Source organism: Mya arenaria, chromosome 7 (assembly GCF_026914265.1).
Source record: "Mya arenaria isolate MELC-2E11 chromosome 7, ASM2691426v1".
Taxonomy (NCBI): Eukaryota; Metazoa; Mollusca; class Bivalvia; order Myida; family Myidae; genus Mya; species Mya arenaria.
Genome location: NC_069128.1, coordinates 21,388,034 through 21,408,721, shown reverse-complemented (window position 1 = coordinate 21,408,721; position 20,688 = coordinate 21,388,034). Strand labels below are relative to the sequence as shown.

Genomic DNA, 20,688 nt, shown 5'->3' with positions numbered 1-20,688 from the left:
AAACTCAGGTTGCATAAATTAATATTAACTATTACTTATGTTTATATTACAGCTTACTTATCGAGGCAATCAAGGACATACAGAATTGATTTGTGCAAGCTCAGAATTACCCGACCTCAAGGGACCATCCAAGATAAAAGTCCCTATCCTGCTTACAAGTATGTTATACATTTAACTGGAATTGTAATATGAACTGGATCAAGGCTGAATCTGAATCAGAAAGAAAGACATACCTAGGTGGCGCTTGCCTTTTCATAAAGGAGGTTGTTCATAGTGTGCCATAGAAATTAAAGTGACACTCTTATTCAAAAACAATACATACACATGTATAACAAACGTACATTTTGAATGATAAACCTTTAACTACTTACAAAATAATGCATTTATGGAAAATATTAATTACTTTTAACAAGATTGTAACCCTCAAAATGCAAAAATATTAAATGATTGGTGAGCATTATTTTTTGTAATTAATTCTTATTCAAATTCCTTTTCCTAGCTGTGGTGGATTTTGCAATTGACTGGATCACTGAAAATCTCTACTTCCTTGACCTTGAACTAAGCCGCCTGTCGGTCTGTGACCCCAACAAATCCCTCTGTGCAGCCCTTGTTGCTGGGACGGGGGCACCTGTCACCATGGCAACGCTTGAGGGGCCACGAAGTATCGCACTGTGTCCAACAGGGGGGTAGGTTGTGTAATATGGTTGATTTGTATTGAAGACAGAGTTATTTAATATACTGGTAGAAAATGGGTTTTAAACATGGTTGAATACAAGCTTGTTTATAAATAAATCATTATCTTTATTTTGTCATATTAAATATCATTTTTGTGAGTAAGACGTTGTAATAACCTATCTATGCAAAAAATATCACATTTTTGTCAAATGAATAAGTTTGATAACTATTTCAGATACCTGTTCTTTTCTGACTGGAGTAAGGCCAATAGCACGATATACAGACTAAACATGGATGGAACCAGCCTTACCAGCGCTGTCACCACAAAACTCGCAAAACCTATAGGTAAGTGTTTGTCCCCATCCTGGTGATGAAAGACATTTGGTAAAAACTATGCGACACAATTTAGCATTGGTTAATTGACTAAAAATGTTTCCTTTAAATTCATATTTATAGGTTAATGGCTTAAAAGAACTCTTAAAAAGAACTTGGAAGAAGTTTTGGTGGCGATCCATTACACTTTTTTTATCAGCAATGATTATAGAGTAACAAAACGGTTCACACATTTTTATTTGACGATTGTGACTTGATCGAACATATGGCCCAATGGGTGTCACATTTTATGTATGTTATATGGATTTAGAAAATGATCAAGGAAAAATTGTTTCAACTTGAATTTCCAACAGCTACCCTCAACAACAAGAATTTGTTAATGTTGTGTATTAGTAACTTTCTACCAAATTTGATCTGAAGGTCTGACGCTGGACCACACAAACAATCATCTCTACTGGGCCGATATGGAACTGAATGTTGTTGAGCGCATAAACTATGATGGAGATGACTCTTCCAGGCGTGTAATTACGATCGGCATGAAGGTATTGTACATCATTAAACCTTCATCAACACATGACGGTACTATGTAACGATTAGCAATGTTAAAGTGATCTCTTTATCAACTAAACACAAATGAAATTTAATTTTGATACATGAGCTGTGAACCTTTGGACTATTCAATGTAACTGTTTTATAGGTAGAGTGCATTATTTTACATAATTATATTTCAAGAGTTACTTGCTCTTTTGAATGTAGCTATTATTTGAACTTACTGCATTAGCTTTTTAACAGTTACTTCTAAGTCTGATGGCCATTCTGCCTTTATGTAAGATATTGAATTAATTATGCCCCCCTTCGAAGAAGAGGGGTATATTGCTTTGCACAGGCATGTCGGTATGTCGGTCGGTCGGTCGGTCCGTCGGTAGACCAAAGCTTGTCCGAGTGATAACTCAACAATTCCTGGACGTATGGTCATCAAACTTGACATGAAGGTTGGGCCTGACCAGTAGATGACCCCTATTGATTTTAGGGCTCATCGGGTCAAAGGTCAAGGTGACAGTGACCTTTAATGGTAAAATAATTTTAAAGCTTGTCCGAGTGATAACTCAACAATGCCTAGACCTATGGTCATCAAACTTGATATGGAAGTTGGGCCTGACCATTAGATGACCCCTATTGTTTTTGGGGGTCATCGGGCCAAAGGTCAAGGTCACAGTGACCTTGAATGGTAAAAGGATGTCCGAGTGATAACTCGACAATGCCTGCACCCTTGGCCCTCATTCTTGACTTGGAGGTTGGGCCTGACCAGTAGCTGACCCCTATTGTTTTTGGGGCTCATCGGGTCAAAGATCAAGGTCATAGTGACATTGAATGGTAAAAGGTTGTCCGAGTGATAACTCAACAATGCCTGCACCCATGGCCCTCATAATTGACTTGGAGGTTGGGCCTGACCAGTAGATGAACCCTATTGTTTTTGGGGGTCATCCGGCCAAAAGTCAAGGTAACAGTGACCTTGAATGGTAAAAGGTTGTCCGTGTCATTACTCGACTGGCCTGACCAGTAGATGACCCCTATTGTTTTGGGGGGTCATCAGGCCAAAGGTCAAGGTCACAGTGACCTTGAATGGTAAAAGGTTGTCTGAGTGATAACTCGACAATGCCTGCACCCACGGCCATCAAACTTTAATTGGAGGTTGGGCCTGACCAGTAGATGGCCCCTATTGATTTTAGGGGTCATTGGGCCAAAGGTCAAGGTAACAGTGACTTTGAACGATAAAAGGTTGCCCGAGTGATAACTCAATAATGCCTGCGCCCATGGCCCTCAAACTTGACTTGGAGGTTGGGCCTGACCAGTAGATGACCCCTATTGATTTAAGGGGTCAGAGGTCAAGGTCACAGTGACCTTGAAAGCAAACTCGACAATTCCTGGACCTATGGTCATCAAACTTGACATGAAGGTTGGGCCGGACCAGTAGATGACCCCTCTTGACTTTGGGGGTCATCAGGCCAAGGTCAAGGTCACAGTAACCTTTAACGCAAAAAAGTTAACAAATCTTCTTCCAGTGATATCTCAACAATGCCTGAATCTATGATCATCAAACTTGACATGTAAGTTGGGCCTGACCAGGAGATAACCCTTATTGATTTTAGGAGTCATTTGGTCAAAGGTCAGGTTCACAGTGACCTTGAATGCGAAAATGTTTCAAGTGATAATTGGACAATGCCTGCACCCATGGCCCTCAAACTTGACTTGGAGTTGTGTCTGACCTGTAGATGACCCCTTATGATTTAAGGGGTCATTGGATCAAAGGTCAAGATTACAGTGACCTTTAATGAAAAATGCTTGTCTGTGTGATAACTTGTCAATGCCTGCACCCATGGCCCTCAAACTTAACATTTAGATTTTTGGTGACCAGCTGATGACTACTATGGATTTTGAGGTCATAGAGTCAAAGGTCATGGTCATAACACACTCTATCCTCAAACTTTGAATGGTCATAATCTTAAAACTGCCTCAACGGCATACAATGTTAGCGACAAATCAGCTGTCATTTCGGTCCATGCATATTTCATTTAATTGTCCATATAATCCTGACAACATGGCGCTCAGGGGGGGCATAATGTTTGACAAACATCTCTTGTTTAAATGATAAACAATCATGTTTATCTCATCTAATAATTTATTTTTCTAAAATAGGGATTAATAAAAGATGTCTATAAATACAATAAAAAATATCTATAAATACAAAAGTACATTCATGGCTCAATCCGTAATATCTGACTATATATTACCACAAAATCCTTTTATTTTTAGGTTGAATATATCTACAGCCTTTCTGTGTTTGAGAATTACATGTACATGTCCGATCGCCATGACAACCAAGTAATCAAAGTTCATCGCTATGACTACGGGGTACCAGCCGTCACCTTGAACGCAAACATGTCACGGCCAGCACGTCTACATATGTTTCACAAAGTGAAACAGCCTAAAGGTTTATATAGAATGGATGCAGTCAATTCTTGTTAGAAACTTGATTAATGTGTGAATTTTATGACACTTATTATTTTTTATAAAAATATATTTGTAAAGAACAAGTTAAAAAACTGTATAGTAGATTTTATTTAACCTTAGTATGCATTAATGGGCTAGTGAATTTATGTATAAAAATACAATTATACATGTTATACAAGTTTGTAAGTGGAATAATATTGTGCAACAACTTGAGATAAGTTATTTATCAGCACTGAGTTTGAGTAAATATATTTATATGAATTCTATTACATTTTTAGATTTTCTATTTCCCAAAGAAAAAAGTGGAGGTATCGTCATTGCTTAAGTGTTGTTTTCGGTGTTGTGCAAAAACTGAAGCCTTGGCCTCAACCCCAAAACTGTTCAAGACAATTTGCACGTGTCTAGCAAGGCCCATAACTATGGGTTTAATAGTTTTTTAGTTATGCTCCTTGGTGGACTGAAAGAAAATATGAACAGACGAGTATTCTGCCTTCACGCCATGGCACTCATGTCGTAGTAATACATTTTCAACAGTTATATAATGTTGCACATGCAAAGTTTACACATTAATTTATTTTCTGCAGTACCTAACCCTTGTGAGAGTATGCAGTGTGATCACATCTGTGCCCTGACCAGGATAGATGAAAAGTTGAATGCTACCTGCCTTTGTCCTGCTGGCTACATGCAATCAGATAAAGGCTGCACAGGTAATGGTGGAATGTGGTCTTCAAGTATAATTCTCAATAAATGTAGTTTATACATTTATATATTCTGTTTTATATATATGGTAGCCTTATTGAGAAACAGTTGATATCAATTTGTTATATATGAACACCATTAAGTTTAATTCCAAGATAGGTACCCTAACAGTAAATATGAATACAATATGATAATTAATTAAAGCCAATGATTTTTTGTAACAATCTAAGATATCTTATTTCTTTTAGCTAAATTGCTAGTGACTATTTAAACATGGTTTTGCCCTTTATTTAAAATCAATTGTAGTTTCGTTGTTTATTAGCTTGACTATTAGAAGAATAGGTGGGCTATACTACTCGCCCCAGCGTCGGTGTCGGCGTCCGGTTAAAGTTTAAGGGCAAGTTGGGATTTTCACTTATAAGTCCAATACCCTACATTCAATTGACTTAATACTTCACACAGTTGTTCAGGGCCATCACATGATGAGGTTAGATAACTCCATATTATTCTTTACACAGATTATGGCCCCTGATTGACTATGAAACTTAGGTTAAAGTTTTAGGGCAAGTTGGAATATTTATTAATAACTTCTATATCCTTTGTTCAATTGACTTAATACTTCACACAGTTGTTCAGGACCATCACACAATGAGGTTACATAACTCCATATTATCCTAAATACAAGTTATGGCCCCTGATTGACTTAGGTTAAAGTCTTAGGGCAGGTTAAAGTTTTAGGGCAAGTTGGGATTTTCACTTAAAACTCCAATACCATTCATTCAATTGACTAAATACTTGACAGAGATGTTCAGAGCCATCATATAATGAGGTTAGATAACTCCATATTATATTTTATACAAATTATGGCCCCTGATTGACTATGGAACTTAGGTTTAAGTTTTAGGGCAGGTTGGGATATTGTTTAATAACTTTTATACCCTTCATTCAATTGACTTAATACTTCACACAATTGTTCAGGACCATCACCCAATGAAGTTTCATAACTCCATATCCTTATTACAAGTTATGGCCCCTGATTGACTTAGGTTAAAGTTTTAGGCAAGTAAAGTTAAGGGCAAGTTGGGATTTTAATAAAAAAACTTCTATATCGTTCATTAAATGCACTTAATAAAATTCAAAATTATTTATGACCATCTTACAATGAGAAACATAACTCCGTTTTAAGCCTAAATACAAATTATGGCCCTTGAATTTTATTTTTTTTATTTTTTTTAATTTCCTTTGAAAGGCATATTTGTTTAATCTTAACCACATTTTCATAATGGGAAATCAAGTTATTTGAATGACTTGTGTCATTGTTTGGGCAGGCTGGTGGGAGGGCAGCATCAAAGTCACCTTATATATCGAATAATTTTAGTTAGGTTTGACATAAAGAGACCAAACTTGGTATTATTACATTGTTATTGTATTCTAAGTCAAAGCGGCGTAGTCGAGCGCGCTGTCTTACGACGGCTCTTGTTTTTTATCAATACTGAGTACCTCGTTTTTGAACCAGTAAATTATGTCAAAATTGTAATTTGATATTAAAATAGATTATTTGAGAAATAAACATAACCTAAAATTTATTACGTTAGTGGATATCTTTTTTGTCAAACATTTTAACAAAACTGATTTTGTTACAGAAATTCTATTATAAGACAGAGTCGATTTTTAAAGCAAATCCAGTACATCAATTATTCCAAGTTTGTGATAATGATCAAGCTAAACAGTCATAATCAACAAAAATTGTTGATTTGCTTGAAGAAAATCACTGATTTTCTTGTTAACTGTGAGCTCTCTAATGTGAAGGTATATATGTGTATATATCATGAAACAATGTATCATGAAACAAACTCTAAGATATGAAAAAATGTTTCCAATCCGATTCTGTATATAATGATTATCTGTTTCAGAGGTGGGCAACTGTCCGGCAAACTGTGAAGACAATTCATGCTCCATTGTTTCATCCAACTGCTCACTAGGTTAGTGATTGGTAAAGCAATTCAAACGAAGGGATACATATTGTTTTCAGCATGGTTGTCTGTTCTTCCATATCCATCAGTGTGTCCATCTGTTTCAAATTTGTGTCGTACATATCTACAAAAGTATTATTATTCGTTGCGATGAAAGTTTACAGGGAGGTTAACCAGCATTTTAAGTTGTGTACTTCGGGTTTTGTGTATTGCTTGGTGGCTCTAAACATGGTTACAAAATAGAGAAGCCATCCCTCTCAAAATCTGGTTGCCCATATCTCCAAAAGTGTACAAGCCAATGGGATAAACCTTAACAAGAATGTTAAGCAGTATGTAAAAGTGCACCTGAGGTGGTGTGTGTGCGTGCATACGTGCGTGAATGTGCTTGACTGCACAGAGTAAGAGTGCACAGCTATTCATCTTGACTTTAAAGTACAGAGCTAGGGCCGTTGTTTCAGTTTTAAAGTTAATCATTGAGCAAAATTTTCTGTCTTGCGTAATTAAAAATGAAATAATTACAATTATCATACCCCCTTTAAACAAAGTTTGAAGTGGGTATATTGAAATCAAGCTGTGGTCGGTTTGTCAGTCGGTCTGTTTCATTTTTTCTTTTATTTCAACTTCATACAATGATAAGAGAAAGTGCAGTAACCAAGGATCAAAGCTATATTGCAGCAAAACACAGAGTTATTACCCTTTGTTACTTTTCCTTGTCTGGAGGGTAACTTGAAAACTGCACAATTAAGTCTACATACAATGGTAAAGCACATTTAGAGAAAGTGCACTGTACAAAAACCATATTTTTATTTAAGCCAATTACAGAGATATTGCCCTTTGTTATTTTTTTCCCGTGTTATTTCCCGTGTTATTTCCCGTGTTATTTCCGTATAAGGTGGAATTTATTGAAACTTCATCAAATGGAAAAGCACAGAGAGAGGAAGTGCAGTGAACAAGAACCATAACTCAATTGAAGCCTATTACAGAGTTATTGCCTTATGTTACCTTTTTCTTGTCTGGAAACTACTGCATTTAATTGAATCAAACATCATACAATGGTTCAACAAAATGAGAGGAAGTGCAGTGTACCAGCACCATAACTTTATTTCAGTTAATTACAGAGTTACTGCTCTTTGTTACTTTTTCTTGTTTATTTGATTAGTTATGCTTATTGGATATGCAGTTTCAAATCCAGCATGCATTTGAGGACTTAAGCCACACGGTATTATGTTTATACAATAGTTCTGTAACCAATTGTAATATTTTGGGAGACACATGCCAAAAACAAAGTCTAGTTTCCATTGTATGTTATACAATTTGACTATTGATAATGTTATGGTAAGTTCAAGAATGTCATTGCCAGGTCATTGGTATTCTAGTTTGTATAAATTGATTCAAATACAGTAATAATGACCTTTTCAGAGGTTTGTCCAGAGAACAAGTCATACTGCACTGCAACTCACGAGTGTATGCCGCAGGATTGGTGGTGTGACTCAAAGGTGGACTGCCCTTCGTCCGACGATGAAGGCCTCTACTGCAAATACGACGAGTGCACCATCCACACATTCCAGTGCACCACGACGGGGAAGTGCATCTCAGTGGAGCTTCGCTGTGATTCACATGTAGACTGTACAGAAGGAGAGCACTTTGATAACAGTGATGAGGTATAATTACTGTTAACTCAGATGCACTTCTTATTCTTTATTCACAACACATGCTACACAAACCTCCAACTGGAGAGTCTTCAGCTATATTAAGCATACAAGATTTACATCCCTTATATACAACAAACAATAGGAATCTAACAATTACAGTATATACATACATTTAAACGCTGTTAATTCGAAGTGGTCACCCTAATCAAAAGTTCTGTTTAAAGATAATATGGATCAACAAGTATTAGAAAATGACAGTGTTTGCAAATTATTGGTGACATAAAATATTCAGTTGAGAAGATTGCAATGTTGGCTACACGTTACCAACATGTTGCATTTTGTTTGGGTGTTTGTTCAGTATACTTATTAAGTGAATAATTGTTAAATTAATGACATATAATTTGTTATTATAGGGTAGTCACAAATTCTTTTGACTTAATAATAATACAATGGAAAGTACAGGGACAAGCCTAGAAGTTAAACGTTCTATTATTTCTTATGCTGCACTCTCACGGATTGAATGTTTTGACAAGTTTTTTATTTTTTGTCTTGGAACAAGCCAATTTATGCGGAAATCCATGTAAACCATACGTATAAGACTGCTGACAAAAAAATAGATCACAGATTTTTATATTGAAGTTCAAATATTAATGTTTTATTGCTTTTTAGCTCACCTGTCACTTTGTAACATGGTGAGCTTTTGTGATCGCCTTTTGTCCGGCGTCCGTCGTGCTTCGTGCGTCGTGCGTCGTCCGTCAACAATTTACTTAAAAGACATCTCCTCCTTAACCGCTGGGCCAATATTAATTAGACTTCATAGGGATGTTCCTTGGGTGGTCTTCTATCAAAGTTGTTCAACGAATTCAATTCCATGCAGAACTGTGGTTGCCATGGCAAACAAAAGGAAAAACTTTAAAAATCTTCTTCTCCCAAACCACAAGGCTTAGGCCGTTGATATATGGTAGGTAGGATCACCAAATGGTCCTCTACCAAGATTGTTCAAATTATGGCCCTGGGGTCAAAATTGGCCCCGCCCCGGGGGGTCATGGGTTTTCTCTATATGTTTATAGTGAAAACTTAAAAAATCTTCTCCTCTGAACTTACTTGGCCTAGAGCTTAGATATTTGGCATGATTCATCGTCTAGTGGACCTCTACAAAGTTTGTTCAAATTATGGCCCTGGGGTCAAAATTGGCCACACCCCGGGGCTGATGGGTTTTCTTATATGTGTTATAGTGAAAACTTAAAAAATCTTCTCCGAACTCACAAGTTACGTCTTAATTTAAACTGGATAACATATTTAGTACACATACCAATTTTCAATATGGGCCACATACAACAATTAATAACAAATATACATATATAGATACACACGTAAAATCAAGTAGTGACAAGAGCTTAGATATTTGGCATGATATATCATCTAGTTGACTTGTACCAATATTGTTCAATCTTTGGCCCTGGGGTCAAAAAATGGCCCCACCCGGGCGGTCATGGGTTTCCTTATATATGTATATGATGAAAACTTAAAAAATCTTCTTCTCCGAAACCAAAAGGCGAAGGCCTTAGATATTTGGTATGAAGCATCGTTTATCGGACCACTATTAAGATTGTTCAAACTTTAGCCCTGGGGTCAAAATTGGCCACGCCCCGTGTTCATAGGCTTAGGTTTTTCAATATTTGTATATAATGGAAGAATGTGCAATATATGACAGGTGAGCAATTCAGGGGCATTTGGCCCTCTTGTTTCTTAAACCGTTAGTAACGGTTTTAGCCATAAAACATTAATTTTGGAACGGAAATATGAAAATTTGCGATCTGATCTTTTGTCAGCAGTCTTTTATCACTGGTTTGCATATATTTACGCAAAAATTTGCTCATTCCAAGACAAAAAGTAAAAAAGTTGTAAAGCAGTAAATCTGTGAGAGACTGGAAGATGATTGTTAACTTTCATATCCAGACAATCCTATAACAATATCATTCTCAATTATTTGTCTTAGAATGGCTGTGAGGGTGGCTGTGCAGCCATGAACATGTTTGACTGTAACAGCACTAGCGTAAACATGAACAAGTCGAGCCAGTGTGTGCCGAAGAGCTACGTCTGTGATGGGCATGCAGACTGTGAGCAAGGGGAGGATGAAAAAAACTGTGGTAGGATGAATTTGTGATAACATTGGCCTGTATGCTCACTTCACTGTTTGTGATAAAAATGTATTTCAATAGTGACTGCCAGTGATAGCCTTTAAAGGCAAAGTGACTTTGAGATATCTTAATTGTGGTATTATTATATTGATTATTTTGTGATCAAATTTTTGGTGATATCTCTATGACTTTTTGTTATATGGTGTTTTAAAAAAAAACATTGGGTGGTGTGGTAATTTTCTGTAAGAGCTTTTGGTAGAACTGTAAAAAAAATATATGAATTTTTCAATGAAAAACGGGTTATTAGAATGAGGATGTTATTGGGCAGGCAGTCCCCAGTCAAGCAGTCAGGTTGGCGTCAAACATTGGTGTCTGCCCAATAAATTATAATAATTCTTTAACACCGTATCCATAAGTTCGGCTGAGAGCATCAACTTAATACTTGTGTTGTTTAAAAGTCGTAAATGATTTAAATGTTAAGTAATGTTGTCAAGTGCTGCCTATTACAGAAAATACATTATACAATATACATTCAAAGTTTTGATGTAAATTTGTTCTAAATTCTTGTTAAGTAAGTGCCTTTGTCCAGTATAATGTTCCAAAATCAAAGTGCTCTGTACGGACTATAATAACTTTAAGACACAGGGCACCCATGAAAATTAAGTTAGTTTCAGAAGCATTTTTATTTTGATACAGCATTTTACTTGTGAATGGAATGTATGCTTATGCATATCAATTTTATTACTAACATTGTTTAATGAATAACATAATATGACCTCACAATGACTTAACAATTTGTGTAGTGACTTTTTTTATATGATTTTTATACGTCTCCATGGCCTAGTGATTAAGGTGTCCACCTATGGAGTGGGAGGTCATAGGTGGATCCCTGGCAGCGTCATACTGAAAGATGTTAAAAGTTGGTACAAGTAGCTCCCTTGCCTGGCGCTCGGCATTTAAAGGGTAGTGCTTGGAAAAGTGGTGTACTCAGTACTGGTTTAACCAAGGAAATTTGTACCCCGTGTATCGATGCTTTACACGTAAAAGAATCAAGGGGTCTCTTCGAAGGAGTTAGTGATCTCACCCTGACTTCCTTGTATCCCTCCACTATCTCTTCCACGTGCTGTCCCTTCAAAAAAAACAAAAGAACCCCATTGGAAATAAGTGCTTGCACTTTCACAGGTTATCCTTGACCGCAAGGTTGAAAAAAAGAAGAAAAGAAATACATACATATCAACTTGATTAACATTTCATATCTTTATACAGTTCAATTCCAGGAGGGGCCATCAGATCTGCTTTCATTTCAATACAGCAAATCAATTATATCCACAGATTTTCCGTAGATTTAAAGTACCATAATAATTAGACAATTAAGTTTTTATGCCCCCACAAAGTGGCGGCATATAGGGTTGCCCTTGTCCGTACGTACGTCTGTCTGTCTGTACGTACGTACGTCCCGAAGATTGTTTCCGATCTAATTCTTGAAAACTGTTTGTCCAATCCTCACCAAACTTTAAACACATGTTTGTGACCATAATATCTTGATCAAGTTCGATAGTCATGGAAATCGCTTTAGTCATTTAGGAGTTACGGCCCTTTTTTGCCAAAAATACTTCAAAAATATATGTTTCCAATCTAATTCTTGAAAAGTATGTGTCCAATCCTCACCAAACTTTACATACATGATTTTGACCATAATATCTTGATCAAGTTCGATAGCCATGGAAATCGCTTTTGTCATTTAGGAGTTACGGCCCTTTATTTGCAAAAAAAGACTTGAGATTATCCTGAATAATCATTATGGCTTATTTTCTGTGACAAAAAATCGAAGTGGGGGCATCCGTGTCCTATGGACACATTTCTAGTTTAACAAGATATACCCGTACTTTTCCAGCTGGTGTCCCAATCTTCCAATGCAGTAATGTGACCGAGTTTACATGCCGGAAAGGCGGAGAGTGTATCTCTATTGGCTGGCTGTGTGATGGTGAGGAAGACTGTGCGGATGGCTCTGATGAGGATGTTGGCACTTGTCAAAGTGAGAAATCTTCTAACATAATTATTATAGTTACATAGCTAGCTTGAATTTGTAAATAACATTTTTAATTCATTACTTGATCTTTGAACGATATTTGGCTGTATGATATTTGACTGTCTTACAAAATTGGTTGTTGTATAAGATTTGGTCATAAGAGAATTGGTTGTTAAAGCTTGTTGATACGATGGATCTTTTTATAATTGAACACACCATGAAATGTTCATGTAGTTTTATCAATTACTATAAATACCCTCAGCCTCAATTTCGAAATCTGAAATAATAATGCCTTGTTTAAATATTTTTCTATTTTTTAATTTCATTTAAAAGAAGCCCAGTGTATCCAGGGAGAAACTGTGTGCAAAACTGGGAACCAGTGTATCCCTGATAACTGGTTCTGCGATGATGAACCGGACTGCAATGACAAATCCGACGAGGATACAGCACTTTGCAGTCATATAGGTAAATTATTATAAAAACTGGTGTATCTTCATGAAGGAGTGACTTAAGAATTGGCCTGGGCCTGCATAGTTCTTATGCATGTAAAAAAAAACATGTAGTAAAATCTTGGCTTTGTTTTCCTGATTTTGAAAAACTGAGGCTTATTTTTTCGTCCAATAAAAAGACATAAACGGCATAGACTGCGCTATGTTCCATTAAAAGTGATGAAGGAACAAAAAGTTGCCTTTGTAATTCTTCCTTATGCTAACAGCAAAATATTGCCATCCAAAGTAGCATTTGTGACGTCATTTATCTCATGATATTAATCTCACTGATGGAGGACATGAGGCTGCTTTATTCTAGGAGTGATATTATACCTACACTATTACTGCACTGTTGTTGACTTAAAATGAAACCCCTCCAGAGAATACAAACACACTTTTTACTCTAGACAATGCTATTATAAAAATTTGTTGAATTTAAAAGTGAAATGATTTTCCTTATATAGGTGATGGCCTTTAGGGTGTTGTGCCTGTTCAAGCCATTCTCTTTGAGAACTCTGTTAGAGAATTGAAGGTGTGGAAATGTTTATTTATGTAGTAATGCACCAGTCAATTGTAACCACGGCCCACCCAGGTCCGGGGAATAGTGGGGACTTTGACTTTCGGTGCAGCCAATCCCGGATAAAATCCCCGCCCTGTGGGGACACACAGCTGGTAAATACCCGCCAAATGCCCCTGCACCCCTGGGACATCCTAGGTTTGGCCAATTCCCCGCTGTTTTCGGCGTGAAAACAAAACCAATGCACTCGCTCATTACTGCGGTAAAAACACCCATTTATTTCCTTTTCAGTGTGCAAAGAGCCAAATTACAAGTGTATGAATTCCACTGGCAAGATGATATGTGTTCCTGCGGGGAACGTCTGTGACGGAACGCTGCAATGTTCACCTGATTGGTCAGATGAGGGCGGACTCTGCTCAGGTATGTCCAAAATGTGATAAAAATAGATAAAATTGTGTTGTTTTTCTGACAATTAATTATGATGATTTTAATGATAAATTCATGTCACCAATTGAAAACCAAGAAAAGTCTTTCATTTTCTGTTCCTATTTACAATGAGTAATTAATGGTGTTGTGATTTATTAACACTACAAAATTGTTCAAAATAAAAAAAAATATCAAGAAATAAACAAAAGTAAGCCAAACACTAGATCAGATAAAATGAAGAGATTCTACCCCATCCTTTGGTTGTTCATGAAGAAATACAATTTTTATTGTTATCATTGTCTAAAAATGACGCTTTTTCTTCAACAGAGAATCATTGTTCGTCAAACCCATGCACAACATCGAAATGCTATAACATGCCATATGGCTACAGCTGTGAGTGTCCACCGGGCCAGAAATTCAACCAAATCGCAGGGAAATGCATTGTTACAAATCCTTGCCTTCAGTGGGGAACATGTAGTCAAGGGTGCAACCTTGACCCGTCGGTTGATATCGGATATCGGTGCACATGCTTTGACGGTTTCTTTCTGAAGTCAGACAAATTTACCTGCAAGCCTTTGGGTATGGTTGTCTTTTATATGCAAAATGTACTTCACCCTGCACCTGCACTTGCTCTTCACCCTCATATTTTAGCATTTAATGAACAAAATGGCCACGAATTATGTTTTCCCATGCACTAGAAGAAGACATGTTGCTTTTGTGTGTAGCTTTGGGCAATAAGTGTAGAGTTATGGCGCTTGACCTCATGAAGTGAAACCCTATGTTTCAGTCAGCCCAAATAATACTGAGCTGTTGAGTGTCCTGGTTATAGGATGTTAAACAACTTAAAAATTTTATCAAAGTTTTACTCAACTCAATGTGAGATTAATTTTTTTGAATAAAAATTATAAGGAAACATTCTAATATGGACGTAAAAAGCTCCTTATTTACCTACATTGTAAATCCTGACATGCACATTGTAAATTGTAAATGTTAGAGAAAAAGAATCTTAATGATACATGAACATACATTTTACATTTCCTATAATATTAAATGATTTTAACATTTCAGAGAGTGACCCAGTCTATGTTGTGTTTTCAAATCGTCATGAGATACGGCGTGTGGACACAGCAACAAGTAACGCAGTTTCCCTGAAATCAGGTCTCCGTAACACAATTGCCCTTGATTTTTATTACAACTCTGAGGGTTACGCTGTACTGTTCTGGTCGGATGTGATGGAAGACAAAATTTACAAAGGCGTTATGCAGGGAAATGGTAATTCAGTTCTTAAAATAAAAGTCACCAGCATTCATGTGCAGATGACAGCTCTTTAACATTAATTGAAGTGACACCCTTATTTAAAATTAATACATATGAATGCATGACAAACAAAAATTATATATTGATAAACCTTTAACTACTTAGCAAATAATGCATTTATGGAAAATTTTATTTAATGGTAAAAAGATTGTAACCGTGTATTTAATAGCTGAAAACGCCAAAATTGTAAATGATTGGTGAATGCTAAAAGATTTACTGCCATCTTCTATTGTTTCATAACGTAGAAATACCGTGTTTGCTGCACCTTTCTTTCAAATTAAACACGAATGCTTCATTAAAAGCATTGTTTTCAGCATTTATTCTTCCTTTTGGTATTTCAAAAAAATGTATTAATTAATATGGTAAATCTTATTTGGGAGTAAGAGTGCATCTTTAAATAAGTAATTCATAAAAAGTGTAGTAAAATCATAATTATGGACCATAAGTATCTTCAATGGCCGAGAGTGTAGGATAGGTTCATTCCGACCCGAGCGTAGGGTGGTTTGCGGAAACGAGGTTTACCTAGTTTCCGCAAAACACCCTGCGCGAGGGTCAGGATGAACCTATCTTACACGAGCGGCTATGGTAGATGCTTTTTCTCCCACCTCAGTTAAACAGAATTAAGAAAAATTGTATTTTTGCTGGAACTCTTTTGTGCTAAGTGAAAATAATTGCGTATGGATATGTGATTATTCGTGGTTGTCATGGATATACACGCAGTGATTCAGATTATGTTAATAGTCAAATCGGTCTTTGAATAGTTCTAAGGAGAGTGAAGCATTATTTCTTGAAAGGTGCGTGAAAACTGTTTTATGGTGATATTTGGAGCGAGAAATAATTAATTAGCGTTCTAAATATTGCCACAAGACATGATTTCCATGATTGCTACAGACGACAGTCTTTAACAAGGGAGGTAATTACAATGTGGTGAACATTAAAAAGGAGTTCCATACGAGCATTTTATCTTCGCCCATGGGCAAGATAAGAATTTCTAGCATGGTTAAATTGTCGGATTTACTTATTTGAGGTGGGAGAAATTAGTATCTTGTGAGGTGGTCTTGTTGCGTAATAGTCTAGTTGCCATTATAAGATTAGGAAATAAATGAAAAAAATATCTGCCTGTATTTAATGATGAAGAATTCTAAGAAAGAAATCAAATCAACTCTGTTGAAATCCATTTAATTTCAGAACTGATCAATGTAGTTCCTATAGTGACATCCGGCCTAGCAACCACAGAAGGCGTGGCTGTTGACTGGATTGGGGAGAATATCTACTGGGTGGAGTCCACCCTTGATCAAATAGAAGTTGCTAAACTGGACGGCTCCTTTCGTACAACACTGATTGCTGGGAATATGGCCAGCCCTCGAGCCATTGCTGTGGATCCAACTGTTGGGTTAGTAATAGAAGGTCCTCATTAGTATAAACAATGAAGTGAAGCATTATTATGAAAACAAAAATCTATCTGACAAAACTCAAATGAAACTGGCCGCTTTAGTCTTTTAAGATATAAATTAAATTAAGAATGATATTAAATTAATTACTTTTACTTTGATCTTAAATCCAGCCCTTAGATTCTCTAAAATACTAAATATTAGTCAATAATAATCCCTTACTGAACATTTCGGTGAAAGATATAGATTTGGCAGTAATTGAAACTTATGTCAAGTGTGTATAAACCATAGTATGTTGCATTTAATTGGGCCAGTAATTGAAAACAAAAGTTATTGCCCTTTTCATAATGAAAAAAGCTAAATTTCAGTCATCCTGAATATTAATATGTAATTTAAGGACAGAGTTTGATGAAATGTGAATAACTTGAGTGTGGTGGTGCATGTGCAAGATTTGTATGAATCCGGTCAATAACACAAGAGTTATTGCTCTTTAGTTTATGGAATTTTTGCTTAAAGCTGCACAACTTTTTTTTTTTTGTGTGTTGGAATGAGCCAATTTATGCGAAAATGCATGGAAACCAGTGATACAAGACTGCTGACAAATATGAAAATCTACGATCTGTTCTTTTGTCACCAGTCTTATAATACTGGTTTGCAGATATTTACGCAAAAATTGCCTCATTCCAAAACAAAAAGTTGTCAAAATGGTAAATCTGTGAGAGTGCAGCTTTAAATTGGAGTGTTGAAATGTTAAATGCTTCAACGTTGACACTCCAATGCAGGTTGTGGGGTGGGTGTCATTCTTTTCTAAATAAAAGTAATATTAAAGGATAAGTTGTACTCGACTATTGTTCTTTTTCTTCCAAACATTATGACTTTATTAAATTATTATATTTATTTTATATTTCCCACAAAAACAAACACACACAATAACATGATAACAAACACTCTCAGAGTACATAAATACGTACATATTGTTATCAATAAATGTCACAGTTGAAGCCTCAGACTAATCAGTAAAAACCTGCTGTATGTCCTTATATCATAAACTAAGTTAAAACTACATGTCTGTGGTACTAGCTTGAAAAACTGAGTTCAGCGTATGTTTGATCTTTTCCAATATTGTTACCTTTTTACAGGAAGCTTTTCTGGACTGACTGGGAGGGGACTAACCCTCGTATTGAGATGTGCTCCATGTCAGGGAATGAATCCACACGCAAAACCATATATCAGATTCTCCCATCGACTGGCGGAGGCTGGCCCAATGGACTTACTCTAGACTACGACAGCAAACGGATCTACTGGATTGATGCTAGGTGGATCATTTATTACAGTTTTTTTCTGACTAATTTAAGCTGGATATTAAAGTCTGGAACTTATCTGAAAAATAAACAGTCTTAAAGAAGCATTGATGTTTACAGTCCACAGCACCAATTTCCAAAATATTACTCAAAATATTTCACAATTGATCCTTTTTTTTCAGATCAGAGTCTATTCACACTCTCACATACGAGGGTACGGACCACAGACTGGTTCTGAAGAACCAACCTGAAATGCGTCACCCATTCTCCATTGCTCTCTTTGGCACCGAGGTCTACTGGACAGACTGGAGTTCAAATGCTGTTGTTATGGTAATATAATCATTGCGTAGCCCTTTAATGTTCTTATCTGCTTGTTTTAGTTTTATATAACAAGCATTATAGGAGTTACTTATGTAACATGTATTATCACAAATCTGTTCTGCTTGTATTATCACAAATCTGTTCTGCTGCTTGTAATATCACAAGTCTGTTCTGTTTGTATTATCACAACTCTGCTTGAATTATCACAAGTATGTTCTGCTTGTATTATAACAAGTCTGTTCTGCTTGTATTATCACAAGTCTGTTCTGCTTGTATTATCACAAATCTGTTCTGCGTGAATTATCACAAATCTGTTCTGCTGCTTGTATTATCACAAGTCTGTTCTGCTTGTATTATCACAACTCTGCTTGAATTATCACAAGTCTGTTCTGCTTGTATTACCACAAGTATGTTTTGCTTGTATTATCACAAGTCTGTTCTGCTTGTATTATCAACTCTGTTCTGCTTGTATTATCACAACTCTGTTCTGCATTGGTAATCTCAACTCTGTTCTGATTTTACAATCGTAGCTCTGTTCTGCTTTCATTATCACAAGTCTGTTCTGCTTGTATTATCATAAATCTGTTCTTCTTGTATTATCAACTCTGTTCTGCTTTTACTATCTCAACTCTGTTCTGCTTTTACTATCTCAACTCTGTTCTGCTTTTACTATCTCAACTCTGTTCTGCTTGTATTATCACAAGTCTGTTCTTCTAGTATTATCTCAACTCTGTTATGCTTGTATTGTTACTAGTCTGTTTTGTTTATTCAATCCCTAGTCTGTTTTGTTTGTTCAATCCCAAGTGTGTTCTGCTTGTTCAATCCCAAGTGAGTTCTCCTTGTTTAATCCCAAGTCTGTTCTGCTTGTTCAATCCCAAGTCTGTTCTGCTTGTTCAATCCCAAGCCTGTTCTGCTTGTTCAATCCCAAGCCTGTTCTGCTTGTTCAATCCCAAGTCTGTTCTGCTTGTTCAATCCCAAGCCTGTTCTGCTTGTTCAATCCCAAGTCTGTTCTGCTTGTTCAATCCAAAGTCTGTTCTGCTTGTTCAATCCCAAGTCTGTTCTGCTTGTTCAATCTCAAGCCTGTTCTGCTTGTTCAATCCCAAGTCTGTTATGCTTGTTCAATCCCAAGTCTGTTCTGCTTATTCAATCCCAAGTTTGTTCTGCTTGTTCAATCCCAAGTCTGTTCTGCTTGTTCAATCCCAAGCCTGTTCTGCTTGTTCAATCCCAAGTCTGTTCTGCTTATTCAATCCCAAGTCTGTTCTGCTTATTCAATCCCAAGTCTGTTCTGCTTGTACAATATTGACTCCAATATATGAGTAATAGGCCAATAGTGGCTCCAGTATATGAGTTATAGGCCAAAAATGACTCCATTTTATGGGTTATAGGCCAAAAAACTCCAATATATGAGTTATAGGCCAAGAATGACTGCAAAATATTAGTTTTAGGTGAAAAATGACTCCAATATATGGGTTATAGGCCACAGAAGATTCCATTTATATATGGGTAATAGGCCAAAAATGACTACAATATATATGAGTTATAGGCCAATATGAGTTGTTGGCCAAAAATGACTCCAATGCATGAGTTATAGGCCAAAAATGACTCCAGTATATGAGTTTTAGGCCAAAAATGACTCCAGTATATGAGTAATATAACCCAGATTAAAAGTTCTTTTATGTTTAATCATGAAATAGAAATTACTACACAAATGTGTAATAGTTGAGACAGTAAACATGTCACATCTTTCTTTACCTTTCTTATAGGCCAACAAATTCAATGGTTCTAACATACGTGTTGTCCAGAAGACGATCACCCAGCCATTTGACCTACAAGTCATTCACCCCAAACGTCAGCCGACTGTGAACGTAACAAACCCGTGTGCTGTAAACAATGGTGGGTGTTCAGACCTCTGCCTTATAGGGCTTCACGGTTCAGTGGGCTGTCTGTGTCCCCACAGGAAAAAACTGGGTCATGATAACAAGACTTGTGTTGGTAAGTTAATGTTCAGGAAAATTTTTCTTTTAGTATGCAAAGCGTTTATTATATAATTTCTTGGTGAATAAGTTACCTATGGATGCGGAGCGCAGCAAAGCGAACGTGGTTTCTTATTCACGAAGAAAATACACAAATAAGAAACGAAACATTTAAAAAATCTAGCGCCCCTGATTGGCTGACAATGTAGGGCAAACACTTAGTATCCATAGAGTTTACGAATGGAATTTGTACTTGAGCATTGAAAATAAATTCATTGGGATTTTTTTATCAAGTGTTCATTTTATGCATTTTGGTGAATTAAATTGATTAATCAATGAAATATTTAAACCTGTTAGCCCATCCGGGTATCTAAATCAATCATCAACATGCATAGGGCTGGGTCACAATATCAATGATATTATTTGTCCGTACAGATTGG

General features: G+C 36.4%; 1 protein-coding gene across 3 annotated transcripts in view; it reads left to right on the top strand.

Moving 5' to 3' along the window:
• Positions 1-20,688, top strand: part of LOC128240854 (low-density lipoprotein receptor-related protein 1-like) — a 183,586-nt gene that overhangs the window by 75,465 nt on the left and 87,433 nt on the right. For all 3 annotated transcript variants that reach the window (XM_052957801.1, XM_052957800.1, XM_052957798.1), the window contains 18 exons: positions 53-158; positions 500-686; positions 911-1,020; positions 1,429-1,550; positions 3,823-4,000; positions 4,605-4,727; positions 6,633-6,701; positions 8,112-8,353; positions 10,344-10,494; positions 12,380-12,520; positions 12,848-12,979; positions 13,811-13,939; positions 14,273-14,524; positions 15,014-15,217; positions 16,451-16,655; positions 17,793-17,969; positions 18,137-18,284; positions 20,039-20,267. In XM_052957801.1, the coding sequence (XP_052813761.1) occupies positions 53-158; positions 500-686; positions 911-1,020; positions 1,429-1,550; positions 3,823-4,000; positions 4,605-4,727; positions 6,633-6,701; positions 8,112-8,353; positions 10,344-10,494; positions 12,380-12,520; positions 12,848-12,979; positions 13,811-13,939; positions 14,273-14,524; positions 15,014-15,217; positions 16,451-16,655; positions 17,793-17,969; positions 18,137-18,284; positions 20,039-20,267 (2,905 nt within the window). The remainder of the gene's footprint in view (positions 1-52; positions 159-499; positions 687-910; positions 1,021-1,428; positions 1,551-3,822; positions 4,001-4,604; positions 4,728-6,632; positions 6,702-8,111; positions 8,354-10,343; positions 10,495-12,379; positions 12,521-12,847; positions 12,980-13,810; positions 13,940-14,272; positions 14,525-15,013; positions 15,218-16,450; positions 16,656-17,792; positions 17,970-18,136; positions 18,285-20,038; positions 20,268-20,688) is intronic.